The sequence below is a fragment of the Grampus griseus genome (assembly GCF_964374135.1).
Source record: "Grampus griseus genome assembly, chromosome: 3".
Taxonomy (NCBI): Eukaryota; Metazoa; Chordata; class Mammalia; order Artiodactyla; family Delphinidae; genus Grampus; species Grampus griseus.
Genome location: NC_139019.1, coordinates 59,913,602 through 59,929,871, shown reverse-complemented (window position 1 = coordinate 59,929,871; position 16,270 = coordinate 59,913,602). Strand labels below are relative to the sequence as shown.

General features: G+C 40.9%; 1 protein-coding gene across 1 annotated transcript in view; it reads right to left on the bottom strand.

Moving 5' to 3' along the window:
- Positions 1-16,270, bottom strand: part of IQGAP2 (IQ motif containing GTPase activating protein 2) — a 289,265-nt gene that overhangs the window by 26,196 nt on the left and 246,799 nt on the right. Inside the window, exons 22-28 of the mRNA XM_082650860.1 lie at positions 13,177-13,326; positions 9,985-10,148; positions 7,562-7,786; positions 6,190-6,330; positions 5,755-5,839; positions 4,881-5,113; positions 2,710-2,842 (exon numbers count right to left, since the gene is read on the bottom strand). Of these exons, the coding sequence (XP_082506986.1) occupies positions 2,710-2,842; positions 4,881-5,113; positions 5,755-5,839; positions 6,190-6,330; positions 7,562-7,786; positions 9,985-10,148; positions 13,177-13,326 (1,131 nt within the window). The remainder of the gene's footprint in view (positions 1-2,709; positions 2,843-4,880; positions 5,114-5,754; positions 5,840-6,189; positions 6,331-7,561; positions 7,787-9,984; positions 10,149-13,176; positions 13,327-16,270) is intronic.

Genomic DNA, 16,270 nt, shown 5'->3' with positions numbered 1-16,270 from the left:
TTTTTTGTTTTGTTTTTTTTTCCTTTTGTGGCTTGTACATTTGGTGTCATACCTAAGAAACCATTGCCAAGGTCACAAAGATTTACTCCTATGTTTTCTTCTAAGAGTTTTATAATTTTAGCTCTTATATTTAGGTCTCTGATCCATTTCGAGTTCATTTTTGTATAGGGTGGAAGGAAAGGGTCCAACTTCATTCTTGGCATGTGGATTTCCAGTTGTCCCAGAACCATTTGTTGAAAAGACTATTCTTTGCCCACTGAACTGTTTTAGTCCCTTGTCAAAAACAAACTGACCACAGATTTGAAGATTTCTAGACTCTCAGTTCTATCTCATTGACTGGTATGTCTATCCTTATGCTGGTACAACACTGCCTTGATTACTTCCTTTTCCATTCTCTTTAATCTTTAAGATTAGTGAAGGAGAGAGTTACCTGTTTAATGCTGAATTTTCCCTAACATTCCCTGACACTTACAAATTGGGTTTTTAAGAAAGGGAGAGGGGGCCTCAGATGCATAGCTTCAAGGAAGCAACTATATTCAACTACTTTTAAAGTTCTGTCCACTGTAAGACATGGTAGTTTTTCTACTATGGTTAGATTTAAAGCAAGATGTTATATAAGTAACACAGATGACAGAAAGACACGGTGAAATCTGGAAGTAGTACACAGGATATTTTGGGGTAAGGTAAGTCAGAGACAAGAACAAAATAAGCAAGATGGATACATTTATGTTCTAGTTCTCTGAAGAGATGGGACAGTTGATGGGCTGCTGTCTCTGGAAGGGATGATTTAGGCAGCCAGCTTCTACTCTTTATTCTGATAATGACAGAACATCAAAATTTCCTGAAAATGTCTCCTTAAAGAGCTAATGTTCTACATGTTCCTTAGAGAACAAGGGGCAAGTATGTGGACACAGGCGTGGCAAGTCATGCTACTGCCGTGCTTGTGTCTGCATGTGGACTTGCAGTGAGGACTTGAGACAGACAGTAAACAAGGACAGTCTTTCCCTGCAATTACACTTCTCCCACGTTATTACATCTGCTTCCAACATCACACATGATGGAATTCCAAACTGGTTACGAGTTATGTTTCCCAGGATTGGATTCTGTTTTCAACTCTTGTTGACGAAAGGAACAGACTATTTCTCCTTGAAGAGTAACAGTCTAAATTAATACAGTAACATTGTCTCTCAGTTCTCCTTGGGAAAGAATCTCTCAATTTTCCTGCATGTGGCTATTGCCCTCAGCACATGTGCAGCCAATGTGTGGACATCTTTTTGAGATGAAAAATTTGCCATAACAAATAGATAAATGGGTCGTGGCTCAAATATGAATGAGTCTACTTGTTCGTTAGAAAATTATTTTTGCAAGTGCTGCATATACTGGATGCGTTTGCTTGGTGATTTGGGGTGTTTATATATAGGGAAAACAAGTATAGCCTCTTTATTTAATCAACCCACTCACTCCCTCAGCTGGTCATTCAGATCTGCTTTTGTTTAGGGTCACTCAAAACACTGATGGAGAGCTTGTTGCAAATGTCAAGGAGGTTCCCTGTCCCAACCCTGAAAGAGGGAAATCAAAAGTAGATCCAATCTTTCTTTCCAGCCCATATTTAAGGTTTAGTTACTTAGAAGAGTTTAATAATGAAGACTGAAATTTTGAGCAGCCAATTTTGCTACTTGTTAGTATATCTGGTTTGGTGGGGGAGGGGCTGGCCCTTTAAGAGGTGTGTATTTGTCGTGCTTTCCGCCAGCTGTGTGTATCAGTTGAAGCTGGGTGCATCCTTCACCAGGGCTTCTTGTGTGTATCTGAGTCACCTGGGATCTTGGGAGAATGCAGGTTCTGATTCTGGAGGTCTTGGGCGGATTTCTCGCATGTCCTCAGGACTTAGCTTGGAGTAGTCATGTCCAGAACTGTTCTTGAAAAGGTTATGCTTTAAGAACCTAGCTGGTTCAGGAAATAGGCTCTGGTCTTAAGCAAACAAAGACCGTCACCATGCCGAGAAAACTGCCCTGCCTTCAAAATGCACCTAATACAGGCTAATGGTTGATGGTGGTGATGTCTGCACGTGAACCAGAGGGAGACATTATGACACAGCAGACTGACAGTGCCTGGTTCTAAGAAATGGGTTTTTCCAGAACAACAGAAGCGATTCTTTGTAGGCGGCTATTGCTGGGGTGTGGGGTGTATGTCTTCTTTTCCCCAACCTGGATACGCCTGTTTATCCCCTCCCTCTTTATGGCCAAACATTAGAAGAGAGGGAGCATTCTCCTTTTCCCAGAAAATTACTGGAAATGCGAAGAGAATTCTTGAAAGGGGGAGAGACCGACTCTGGGGTCCAGGCAGTGTGGGCCTGGTGGGTGGAGAAAATATCAGGGCTGCCCGGGCTCGGGGCTTAAACTGCACATTCACCACCTGACTGTAACTGGATCACGGAAGAAATAAACTTTCCTTGCTTGAGAGAAGGAGTTTTCCTAAGGCACAAGAGTCAGGGAATACATGTATCATGTCAAAAGTAAACTTCTCCTGTTTGGGAAAAGGAGATTAGTCAATGCATAAGGGTCAGGGAATAAATAATTCAAGTATTTTTTAGGTTGAGAACGTAAGTAGGAGCACATGCTTACAGTAACACCCTGTAGAAACTAAACATTTTCAAGAGCAGACGTTTGAACCCCGTGTCCATTGCTAAGACCCTCCTCCAACCTCTCTTACTGAATGTGTGCTGATGATTTCTTCAATTGAAATATAAATGACTGGTTTGCTGACTGTCACCACATCTGTGTATTTATCCATATTAAACTTTTCTTCTGGTTCAGGGACATTACATGCTTCTTTGAAATATTTCCTAAAAAATGAAAAAAAAAACCAAAAGTCTTAAGACAGAGTCAAATTTGTGAATAAAATGGCTTTATCAAAATGGTGAGGAAATCTTCAGCGATGGCCTGTGCTTTGTTTTCTACTGTACACCTCGGGGGACCTGTTCCAGCACCTTCCAAGGCTGGCTCTGGACCTCGAAGCCGAGTCCATGTTTCGGGATGTTGGACCCAGGTCCTCAGAAAGGAACAGACAGAGCATTTAGGGCCTCAGGCCCTGTGACTGACCCAAGGTAATCAAACTATGGGCAGGTCATTTAAAAAATACGATTTTAAAAATGCCCCCTGAAATCTACACAAAAATGTCAGTACTGATGTTCCCTGATCTAAGAATCAAGTCTTTGTAGAGAAAACAATCCATAAAGCAATTAGTCAAATTTGCTACTTTAATTGGCACAAACTCCTGGGGATTTCAACACCCTTTCAGAGTTTCTGTTACCAATTTGACAAAAATTCAAGTTAAGCCTACTCTACTCTTCGTTGATCCAGACAACAGTTGCTGGCTGGAAAGGCTGTTAAGACCAGACACACAGATACATACAAGGCTCCCTTCCACCAGTGCTCAGAGTCTAAAAACTCTGCTATTTTAAGCTATAGCAAATTTCAACAGAGAGATGGAGAAAAGCCAGGTGTGCTGCGATCATGGTTTAGGAGGGATTCTTTGCACAGGTAGAGTAGATATTTTAGTCTATAAATTTGCAAATGTTTCATATGCCTGAAATTATCCTTGGTGTATCTCCTAAGGGCACTCAAGGCTTGCACACTAGAAAGACCTGTGCCTTCCCACCCCAAGGCTGGGGCAGGGTAAATGGCAGGCAGCCATGCTCCCACGTGACAACTGGTCTTCCTGCACTTTTTTGGTTGTAACTTTTCATGGTTGCTGAGGAACACAAAGGATTAATATGAGTGGAAGAGAAAAAAAAAATAGATGAATTTAAGAGATGAGGGGAGGCTTTTGGTTTTATTTCCTTTTAAATGAAGAAGAGTTGGAAACTTACATGTTTGGTAGGAATAATCTGAGAAAAAAGGAAGCAAAAAGAGGTTCTAATAGCAGATAAGGATTTGCAAGAAATGGATGTTACTTTTTTAGTCAGTGAGGAGACCTAAAATTAGCAGCTTGAGAAAATCAAGACTTCCCATAGTAAGAGGATTTGGGGAACGTTTCTCACAAGAGGCCACAAATTCCAGAAAGAGAGGAATGATCATGAACTACCTTTGTCAACAGATAAATCACTAATCTAGAGGAAAACTGAGGAATGGGAAATTATCATTTTCCAAGTGAGGCGTGAAAGAGGCCACATAGATGTCATACTTGTACGACTGGCTGAATGGCAGAAAAGAGAAAGTGAACGCCAAGATGAACGTTCTTCCTCTGAGAGCTTCAGGGTGAGTGAACCTTCCTGCTAGATTCAGTCCTCCTCCCGTATCCCCGTGGAATGATTAATGATACAATTTGGAGAGCTTATAAAGTCAATAGACTTAAGTCTTACATGCATATCTGAGAGATGTTCGAGAACAGAATAGAACATGTTCACACACAATCCTCAACAAACATAGAAGCTGGATTTTCCCAACCATCCCAAACCAAATACTCAGTTTCCTGCTATTGTTTGATGCAGATCAAGGCAAGTTTTTCCTGAATGGACAAAATGATACCCTCTTTTTAAGTTCAGAAGAGCAGAAGTTAGCTATTTTGATTTCTTTAATTCTAAGTACTACAAGCCTATAGCGTACCAAGAAGATTAAATATTTCTTCTTGTCAATAGCAGAAGTCATGCACATGGGGATGACTCAATGTAACAGGGGCACTGGGGGTGGGGGGGGGATAGGGAACACCAGACAGAAGTAACCCCGCCTGCTCGGCCTCCCTCCTCTTTCCCCACAGCAACAAGCAGTACAAGAAATGCATGCCCTGAGGTTCCTGCCCCCAAGCCCAGCTCTGGGCACAGAAAACACATTCCTCTTGCCCACCATCCTGCAAGTTTCTCCAAAGGTAACGATACCTCTCACCTGAACTCCTGATACGTCTCTGATAAATAATTGTTCATAGATGAGAGATGCTCATTTTCTCCTTCAAAGAGCTTGTTGGAGGCTGCATGCTGAAGGACCTTGGCCACTGATCCCAAGTTTCTCCTCTGGTCGGAATTTATCTGACCTCCGGCTGTCATGTCGATGATATCAAAGCCGTCTGGGGCGACGATGGCTGGGTTCATGTACCGATAGTACAGGAGATTTCCAACAATCTGGAGTGATGTAGAAGAAAAGACTATTTTTGAGAGAGAAAACTCAAGAGTTTGGAGGGTTTTTTAAAAGTTAATATTAACTGACGTTTCCCAAGACAGCAAATCGTTCTCCGATCTGAATCTTAACAAGGAGTTAAGTAAAGGTAGTGACTATAATCACACATTATTAATATAGTTAACAAAATTATTTTTGGTGAAAATATGCTACTGCCCCCCCTCCAAATTCTCTAATATAAAGAGCCTCAATAATGTATAAGAGCTCCCAACTAACCTCATAACAATAATCTTGAGAGCCATTAGAATAGAAGACTTGTAGCTTATTATAAAAAGTCATACAGGGCTTCCCTGGTGGCGCAGTGGTTGAGAGTCCGCCTGCCGATGCAGGGGACGCGGGTTCGTGCCCCGGTCCGGGGAGATCCCACATGCCGTGGAGCGGCTAGGCCTGTGAGCCATGGCCACTGGGCCTGTGGGTCCGGAGCCTGCGCTCCACAACGGGAGAGGCCACAACAGTGAGAGGCCCGCGTACCACACACACACACACAAAAGTCATACAAGGGGAAAAATTTTACAAAATGGTGTGTTGGTAATTTTGGCTCCTACCCCCAAGAGAAGCTATGGTGAGATCACCCTTGAAAATCTACCTTTAATAGCTCATCTTCTGTTGCATCGGGAAATTTCTCACGGATCGAATTCTTCAGTACTTTGGCTATATACCTCAATCCATAACTACATGGAAAACAGATGACAAAAGAAAATAATGGAAAAAGGCTAAGTGAGGAAGAAACACACAGCAATTGTTCCAGTCAACTAAAGCCAAGTAGTTTTCCTAAAAATTCAACACAAAATGAGATGGTAACGGAATCACAGGACTGCCACGGATGATCGTACTGGAGCGCTGTTTTGTACTGCTCCGTCTTTGGAGAACAGTTATGAATTTAAAGTGCAAATGTTGGCAAAATTTAAACTAGTAAATGCAATATGAGGAAAACGCCTATCTTCACTACAGGGGTTTATTTTACATAGTATTTCAAGAAATTCTAGCGAAGAAAGTTAAAGCTCCTACGTATACAACTTACGGCAGCAGATCAAGGGAAGAAATGATAGAACTCAGGACTTTGTCGGTGACCCTTCTCAGGTTCTCGATGGAGGCCTCCAGTTTGTTTTTCACTTCTGGGTATGTCAGAGCCTGTTCTGTGGTCACATCATAAGGCAGGTTGCTGAAACCACAACGAGGGCTTACGATTAACTGGGGGCTTAGGTACAAGCATGTGTATCCTTGCCACATTGGTTCTACCATCAAGCTTTGTATCGTGAAGTTGAGTTTGCCCACCAACTCTGATGATAAAATGTTTGCTTGGGGCAGGGGAGAACCCACATGGAACTCTCTGCCACCAGAACAGCAGGGTGACTCCAGGCTCTCCATCTGGGCTCTTCTGGCAAAATAACAGGCAGACCCAGGTAACGTAGACCCAGCTAACTTTCTCTCTCTCTCTCCCCCTCTTTCTTTTAAATTATAAAGAGCAGTATGTTCTTTACAGAAAAATTTGCATATAAGCCAACAAGAAAACAATACTGACCCCAGAGACAACTACTTTTCCTTATTTTAGTGTATAACTTTCTGGTCCTCTGCCACGCATGTGTGTATATGGGTGTAATGCAGTTCGTGTCTATAAAGATCCCATATAGATCTTACGTGTGTGTATATACGTGCATATTTGTTTTGATACAGAAAATGAGTCATTGTACCAAACTACAACCAAGAACTATGCCATGAACAGTTTACCCAGGCAACAAATATATTTCTATACCACCATTCCAAAGTTACTTACTACTCGATTGTTATATAAACATTTGTTTAACAGATTCCCCAAAGCTAAATATTTTGACCTTCCCCAACTTTTGTGATTACAAACAGTGCTGTGACAACCACCCATGTAATTCTCTGTGTATATCTTAATGATTTCACATGGCATCCTTCTGCAGGAAATTAAAAGCTGGGATTGCCTGGATCAACAGACCGCTACCTAGAATGAGCCAATCCCACCCGGCTTGTTGAGGCTTACATGTTCAAGTTACTCACTTGGTAATTGTTAAAAAAAAAAAAAAGTAGGTATTATCAGGTGAAGAGGTCTATGTCTAGGTCTAGGCCTGGGTTTAGAAACAACAAAGAAAAACGAAGGGTGAGAACTACAGAAATTGTGGCTTTGGGAATCAACTGGTACCGAAATCTGAAAATACCATGTACCGCTAAGATGAGTAGGAGTCCAAGAACGTGGCCTGCATGGATATGTTAAGGGAGGTAACAACATCTTAGATTGAAAACCGACTTTGCACAGTGAATTTTGTTCTTTTAACAGAGCTTAACAGAGCTTAAGAGTATGTATAAACATACACATAAAAATGATCATAAAACACAACTGAAAACCACCATCGCCCAGGCTTTGCTACCTGGCTTCTCCAGTCTGTGTTTCTAGTTGGTTCACCCAGGCCTTGTACACCTCGACGGGGCTTGTGTTGATGATCAGGGATTTGTCATCGATGATCTCTTTCACCACCGGAGCCAGAAGCTGGCGCAGTGTGTTCTGTCCACGGGCACCTCTGTTGAAGCTGACGACCATCTTGATGACTGTAGGGTTCCCAGTAACTATGTCCTGGACCTGGTCCACCTTTGATCTAAAAAACGCCCAGACCAAACAAAATGGTTTGCCTCTATGCATAGAGTTTTAAACAGTGTATATTCTCTCTGGCGGGCAAGGGCTTTGGGGGGTTGTATTTTTCTCCATTGAAGATCAAAGACGGTGTGATTTAAAAGGAAGCTATCTCCCATCTCTATTTGGTGAGCACACCTGAGCCAAAGGAGACTTTTGGTGGACATGGCCCACATGCTGTCTTTTGTAATACAACCTCTGAGTCTGAAACTTGTGGGAAGTTAAGGCAAAGCTTTCTCTCTAAGTATGACCATTCTATCTGCCTCCATCACTAGACAACATGCCTGACCTATCTGGCTAAAGGTTTGCAGTGGTAACAGGGCCTGTAGAGCAGGATCTACAAGGCATGTCCTGATTCTAATTTATCAGGGCTATTGGAAGACTGAGTGTCCATTAGTAAAGTGGGTCTCAGAATCCCCTGATTATTATTTTTATTTAAAAAAAAAGGAAGCTAAAAAAAAAAAAAAAAGGAAGCTATCATTTGTAAGATGACTTATTCAAGAAATTTAAGGGTCTAAAAATAATTTCTCAGCTTTAATTCCAATCTAGAAGGCAGGAATGAACTAAAAATGGACCTAGACTAATAATAATACTGGGTGACGGTATACAAGTAAGGATGCTCCCTGTCTCTTTCCTGGGAGTTAGCCTTGAATTTCCAGTATTCTGCTGGATATTAGAAATATTTCACCCACATGTTCTACACCTAAAACTCAAACTCAGTGTTGAAAATCTCATCTGTGCCTTTTTCCTATGCATGCCCCCGCGGCCCCCCCGCCCATTTCCCTGAACTATGTAGCTCCAATTCATCCTGTTCATATGTGGCTAGCAGATAGATCAATCTTCTAAAAACTCAATGTGGTCACGTCAAAAACCTTGCACACCTTCCCAGAAAGTAAAAAGAGCCTCAGCACTTGGGCCTATACTCAATGTCTCCCATGATCTGGCCCAACCTTATTTTCCTGGTGGTCACTAATTAAGTCACCTCTTGGCTAGACTAATCTACTTTCTTTCTTGCCCCCTGGCCCATACTGTTTCTAGCACCATAGTGCCTAATTTCCCTTTTCCATTTCTTTTTATAAAAACTGTAGATATTCTTCAAGGTTTGGGGTCAACTCCTTCCTCTTCCATACAATCTTTATCGATTGACTGTATTGGCACTTTACTTTCCATCCTTCTGATCTGTTACACTGTGCTTATCATTCATTTAGTACTTACCTGATTCTACTGCATAGCATTGCTATTTCTCATGAATCTTATTTCTCATGCTGCCTTATAGACAGCATGAGGGCAGAGGTGCCTGGCTAATAGCTTCAGAGACCTATAGGATTAGCATCGCTTAAGGGATCCAGAAGTAAGGAAGACAGTTAAGATCCATCTAGTTGGCTAAGGGCATTTCTCATGGGTTCCCCCCCCAATTCATTATAGCTGCCTACACATGTTTTACATTAACTGAGTAAAAAATAAATTAGCAGCAGCTTAAATTCCAGTAAGAAGGAAAAACTGTTTAGCAGAGATCATTATCCTCATCTGTTTATGGCTTTACTACTCACATAATTTTAATTAGGTTTTCTCACTGACTTTTTCTTAATATAAATGTATTTATTTTATTTATTTATTTTTGGCTGCATTGGGTCTTCGTTGTTGCGCGCGAGGTTCCTCTAGTTGCAGTGAGCGGGGGCTACTCTTCATTGCGGTGCACGGGCTTCTCATTGCGGTGGCTTCTCTTGTCGCAGAGCACGAGGTGCATGGGCTTTAGTAGTTGTGGCTCGCGGGCTCTAGAGCGCAGGCTCAGCAGTTGTGGCGCACAGGCGTAGCTGCTCCACAGTATGCAGGATCCCGGACCAGGGCTTGAACCCGTGTCCCCTGCACTGGCAGGGGGATTCTTAACCACTGTGCCACCAGGGAAGCCCTCACTGACTTTCAAAGAGCTTTGTACACTTGCAAAATCAAGAGTGAATTTAGCATTAGAAAAGATATCACACTGCTGGGAGAAAGCTGTACCTGAATATATCTATGATGATGTGGCAATTTCTCAAGAAATTTGATAATTTTAATATGTATAAATAACTTATAAGAATAACTTTAAAATTATTTTAGTAAATCAGAGATAGCCACCACTAACAAAAGGTATTGGTATTTTTACATATATACTTATATACATACTTTATTTCTTCCTCCAGAGCAGTTTTGAAAAGCTTGAGGAGTAGATATTCTTCCCGTTGATTGGAAGCGTAATTGTATAGGGTGAAAATAACAGTATCCATAAATTTAGTTGACTTGTTCTGTGGCATCTGGAAAATCAGCTTAGCGAGGTACAAAGGATTTGTCTGAAGGAAAGTGAGAAGAAGAAACACCCCCCCACAAAACTATATGTTAATATATTATTAAAAGCAGAGAGGAGTCCCCAGTTCCTTGCACTTTAATGACTTATTATGTATAAAGCATATAGAAGAGTATCTGGCACATATTAAGACTTTAAAAGGTAGCAGGTAATACTAATACTAAACTATAGGAAGTTATACTAGAAAGTTACGGTAGGATTTAAATTTTATATACTATATCATGACATATTTAATGGAGTATAATTGTATTATGTACACTCTACACCATTTGGAGCCACACCGTAATATTTATTGTGGAAACACAGGAGGCGGGGGGTGGCTGATAGATCTGGTATCCGAAGAGACTGGCAAGAAGGGACCAAGGGCTCAGCCAGATAGACTGTTCTAGAAGGACTGATGAATGAATAGAAGGAAACATATCCCATATTCTGAGACAAGAAAGAAAAAGAAAAGGATACATTTACATGTGGAGACAGTGGGATGGCCATGATGTTTTAGAAACCACGAGAAGGTAGGAGTGAGGCAGGGAGGCTGAACAGAGGGGTGAAGGTCAGGATAGTTCATGGGGGAAATGCCAGAAGAACCTGACAAGAAGCCCATATGCTTACTGTGGGAAAAGAACCACCCCAGAAGGCTAAGATAAAAAGAAGAGAAGAGAGAAGGGGGTGGCTGATAGACCTGGTATCCGAAGAGAGAATCTCTTTAAATTAAAAAAAAATTTAAAGATGGACAAGAATTAAAAAAAACTTGACATGTAGTTCAGCTTAGGATGGAGTTCAAGAGATGTAGCACCAGTCTTTGTGGTAATGTGGTTTTTCTGAAGGAGTTACACCAGATGGAGGTTAGAAGAAAAAAATATAATATTAAGGTGACAGAGAAATTTGATAGTCCTACTCTTTATCCTCCTTCCGATGAGAAAAGAAAATTTTCCATACATGGAGACCAGTATTTAAGAGTCTCAAGCAGTTTGGCTTTAAAAATTTTAAGAAAACCCTAATTCTAGTTTAGTTTACCACTTAGATTTACTTTCAAGCTCATAATGACTGGCTGAAATTTTATGAATAAGCAGCTCAGGACAACCTTTTTCTTAGCATTCTGGGGTGATTCTTTTCCCACACTAAGCATATCGGCTTTTGAGAAAGGAAAATTACTCTAAAGCCAAAGAAGCCTCATTCCTCTCCGATGACCTAAAAACTTTAAATTTAGGCTCATACAGAAGAGACAAGCCCATAGCAAAACCTACACTAGCTGACCTGCTACTTTGGCTAAGAATCGCCAAAGGCGAAAGGGATCCACGCCGTTTGCTCTTCTATAGCTTCCTTATTGGTCTTGGGTTAATGTCTCCAAAGCAGACAGGAGAAAAGGTGAAGAAAAATAAATGATTTTTTGACACTTCACTCAGTACAACTGAACAGTCATGCTCTGGTTCTATCAGTTTTGGATCGTTTAGGGAATAAACCTTGTGGAATTATTCTAAACACGCTCCTATGCTTTTTCTCCTTCCCATTAATGAGCCTCCACTTACATAACAGGGTAAACTATACAAATCTTAGGCCAGCGACTAAATTTTCACCTTCTTAAATGACACAAATTCTATCAAAACCCAACAATAGAAAACTAAATCCTAAAGAAGCTTCGTACACTTGGAAGTTCATGGATGTCAAAAGTGATAAATGTGAGAACCTACTGTATAGTACAGGGAACTCTACTCAATGCTCTGTGGTGACCTAAATGGGAAGGAAATCCAAAAAAGAGGGGATATATGTATACGTATAGCTGATCCACTTTGCTGTAGAGTAGAAACTAACAACATTGTAAAAATTAATAAAAAAATGATAAATGCTTAAGATTACATTTATAACTGGTGGATGCCTATTAACCTAATTTCAGCAGACAAAAAACCTTCCCCTGCCTAGTGCGAGCCCCCTTTCTTTCTGGAAAGGAAGCTGTTGTTAAGCACTGGATTCCATGGACAATTCTGTTTTAACATTTTTCCTTCTATGCTGCCACATGGTGGACATCTGGAGTACTACACCTGTTCGCCACTAAGTAGAGAATTCTCAACTCTACCCAAATTAACGTCTCTTCTCTCAACGGGACTAGCCACACCTCATTTATATTTTGGGTAATGTGTTCTCTGTGCACCTAATGCCAGCGACGTCCTCAAGCAAAGATTCAAGCATCTCCACGCCTTGACGGAATCACTGCCACCAGCAGCGGCCCCAGGGACACCTGACTTTCAAGGAAGAACTGCTGATCCATCTTTTTTGGGAAAGTTTTCCTGCCGAGGGGAGGCTCTGTTTCTATCTCTCACTATCGCTCACTGTTTCCTTTGGGACTAATTGTATGTGCGGGTGGGCGGATGAGGTTGATCAATGGTCAAACAAACAAAAAACTAGTCCACCAGACAGAGTCCAGCCCTAACCAGTTCAGCTTAGTTCTCACCCACACTCTTGAAGCAATGGAAAATTACTGTTCACTTAGATCACAGTCATGCCATGGAAATAATGAAATAAAAAAGGAATCCCATTTCCCTAATCCAAACTCTCTGGCTCCTTCCTCAAAAGAAGGGCAGTCTGGTCCTGGTACAGATCTGTTTTTCATACCGTTACTTTAATTTTTTCATGTTTGACAGCATCTGCTTATGTTATTATTAGATTTATACTGTTTCTGCCGATAACTGCAGTATAATGTAGTCATGAAGAGCGTGACTGAAGTTTTAAGTCAAACTGTCAGGGTCCCAATACCCTTGTTTTACCATTTCCTGGCTGTGTCTCAGTTTTCTCACATGTAATACAGGAATATCAGTAAATTATTTTTTGATGGTTCCCAGGGTTGTACTAAGAATTAAAATGAGATAATGTGTACAAAGCACCTAGAATAGCACTTGGTACTTAATAGTGCTCAGAACATGTAAACTATTATAGCCTTAGCATGAGACAAGACCTACTGTAAAACACCAACGGGGACATAGCACTTACCCAAAACTCACAGTGAAAGAAATTGTTCTCACCTGTAAAAGATAAAAAAGCTGCTGATATGTTTCCAGTGTTTTTCTTCTCTCCTTACTCAAACTTTTGATCCCTTGGTTGTCAGCGTTATTCAGTATTTGCATTTCTCCACCTTTTTTCTTATTCAGTTTTGTTCTGTGTGAAATTACATCCTGGAAAAAATTTTTATGAAATTACTACTTTTTATGCTGGTACTCTTTACCTCCTTCCTTCTCAGACACCCTGAGACACACACAGTTGGAAAGATTAATTTTCCACATTTCCCTCAAGAAGAAACAAACGGACAGAGAATGTTAAAGAAATTAAGAAAATCCAAATTGCAGGTGAATTTGGCTTTTGTAATATTTGTTCTCCAAAGCTGTACGCATTTGTTCTTAGGATGTAATGTAGGTCCCAAGACAATTCAATAGGGAGAGGATAATCTTTCAAAAAATGATGCTGGGACAATTGGATATCCAGGTTCAAAAGAAAGAAGTCAGACCTCATCCCATAAACAAAAATTAACTCAAAACAAAGTGAGAGTGGCATAGACATATATACAGTACCAAACGTAAAATAGATAGCTAGTGGGAAGCAGCCACATAGCACAGGGAGATCAGCTCAGTGCTTTGTGACCACCTAGAGGGGTGGGATACGGAGGGTGGGAGGGAGGGAGATGCAAGAAGGAAGAGATATGGGAACATATGTATATGTATAACTGATTCACTTTGTTATAAAGCAGAAACTAACACACCATTGTAAAGCAATTATACTCCAATAAAGATATAAAAAAAAAAAAGAGATCAAAGAACTAAATGTAGGAGCTAAAACTATAAAACTCTTCCAAGAAAACCTAGGCAAAAATATTTGTTACCCTGGATTAAGCAATGGTTTCTTTGAGGGGTGTGTGTGTGATAATTTATTTAATCATATTCCTTTTGATAGACAGTTTCTTTACATTTTATTACTATTTCAGAGTGTGTAGGGAGCCTTCTTGTACATGCATCATTGTGCATGTAGATAATGGTTTCTTACATACGACACCAAAAGCACTAGCAACAAAAGAAAAAAATAAAGTGGACTTCATAAAAATTAAAATCTTTGTGCTTCAAAGTACATTATCAATAAAGAAAACCCATAGAATGAGAGAAAATATTTGCAAATCATTTCTTAGATAAAGGACTTGTATCCACAATATACTATAAAGAACTCCTACATCTCAAAAATAAAAAGACAAATAACCCAATTAAAAAATCGGCAAAGGATGTGAACAGACGTTTTCCCAAAGAAGACCTACAAGTGGCTAATAAGCACATGAAGAGATGCTCAACGTTAACAGTCATTTGGCAGCTCCTCAGAAGTTAAACACAGGTGACCATGCGACCCTGCAACTTCACTGTCCGCTATATACTGAAGAGAACTGAAAACATATGTCCACAGAAAAACATGTACATGAATGCTCATAGCAGAATTACTCATAACAGCTGAAAAGAGGGAACAACTCAAGTGTCCATCAACTGATAAATGGGCAAACAAAATGTGGTGTATCCACACACTGGAATGTTATTGATCAGTAAAGAGGAATGAAGGACTGATTTATGCTACTACAAAATAGCGAACTTTAAAAACACTATGGGCTTCCCTGGTGGCGCAGTGGTTGAGAGTCCGCCTGCCGATGCAGGGGACGTGGGTTCGTGCCCCGGTCCGGGAAGATCCCACATGCCGCGGAGCGGCTGGGCCCGTGAGCCATGGCCGCTGAGCCTGCGCGTCCGGAGCCTGTGCTCCGCAACGGGAGAGGCCACAACAGTGAGAGGCCCGTGTACCACGAAAAAAAACCCCAACACTATGCTAAGTGAAAGAAGTTGGTCACAACAGATGACATATTGTGTGACTCTATTAATATGAAAAACCAGAACAGGCAAATCTATCAAGATAGAATGTATACTAAAGGTTGCTGTGGCTGGGGGTTGGAGTGAATAGGTAACGACTGTTCATGAATATGGGTATTTTTTCTATTGAAATATTATTCATTTACTATACAATTCATCTTTTTAAAGAGTACAATTCAGTGGTGTTCCATCTAGTCGCAAGGTTGTGCAACTGTCACCACAATCCAATTCCAGAACATTTTCTTTGGGGTTTCTTTTTGGGGTGACGAAATGTTCTAGAGTCAGAGAGAGGTGATCGTTGTCCAATTTTGGGAATATACTAAACACTACTAAACTGTAACCTTTCAAAGAATGAATTATATCTTTTGAAACTATAGAAGCACTTGCAAAACATATGCAATGTAGAAATTAGAAATGGAAGGGAAGAGAAGCCTCTAAATATTTAACAAAGTTAAGGGTTTTCCCTCCCAACCATGCTCCTTTATTTACAGGGAAATGTGGAAAATGTGTGGCTGGAAACATTGTAAAGAGGTCACTGAGGTTACTGTGTCCCTTCAGGGGCTTAAAGGCTCATGAACCAGAGTAGATCGTTTAGATATGGATCTACCAAACATTTTTACAGAAACCCACAGTAAAAAATACATTTTATGTCTTTTATTGGCAAACTTACCCACACAACACTATACGAAAGGATGCTTATTCTTACTACTGGGACACACTTTGACCGTTTCAATTTGCTTTTTTTCTATTTCATTTTTAAAATCTGCTGAAGTGATACACTAAATTGATTTCATGACTCACTAATGGAATGTGACTTGCATGAAAGCCACAGCTCTAGAATGCCTCCTTTGCCACTGAACACTGGGTCACTGTCCCAGAGCATAGGTGGCAAGAAAGTTGTTTTTCCTAAAACTTCTTCCATCTGCTTCCCTGAGCTCTTAGCCCAGCCTCCACATGAGGACTCTGTTTGCAGCCAGTATCAGGATTCTCCACCACCAGTCCCGAGGGGGGCCCTCCGGGCATTTCAGGCACTACCATGCTTTGCTGTGCATGCACTGCTGCCCATCTTGCATCCTGGGCCCTTCTCCACCAAATGCCAGTAGGGACTCCTGTCATTTTGACAACAAAAAATGTGCCTGTCCCCATTTCCAATTATCCCTGCAGATGAGAACCACTGTACAGGACAAGCTCCAAATCTATTCACCGCCCAGCACCCCCTTCTCCCATA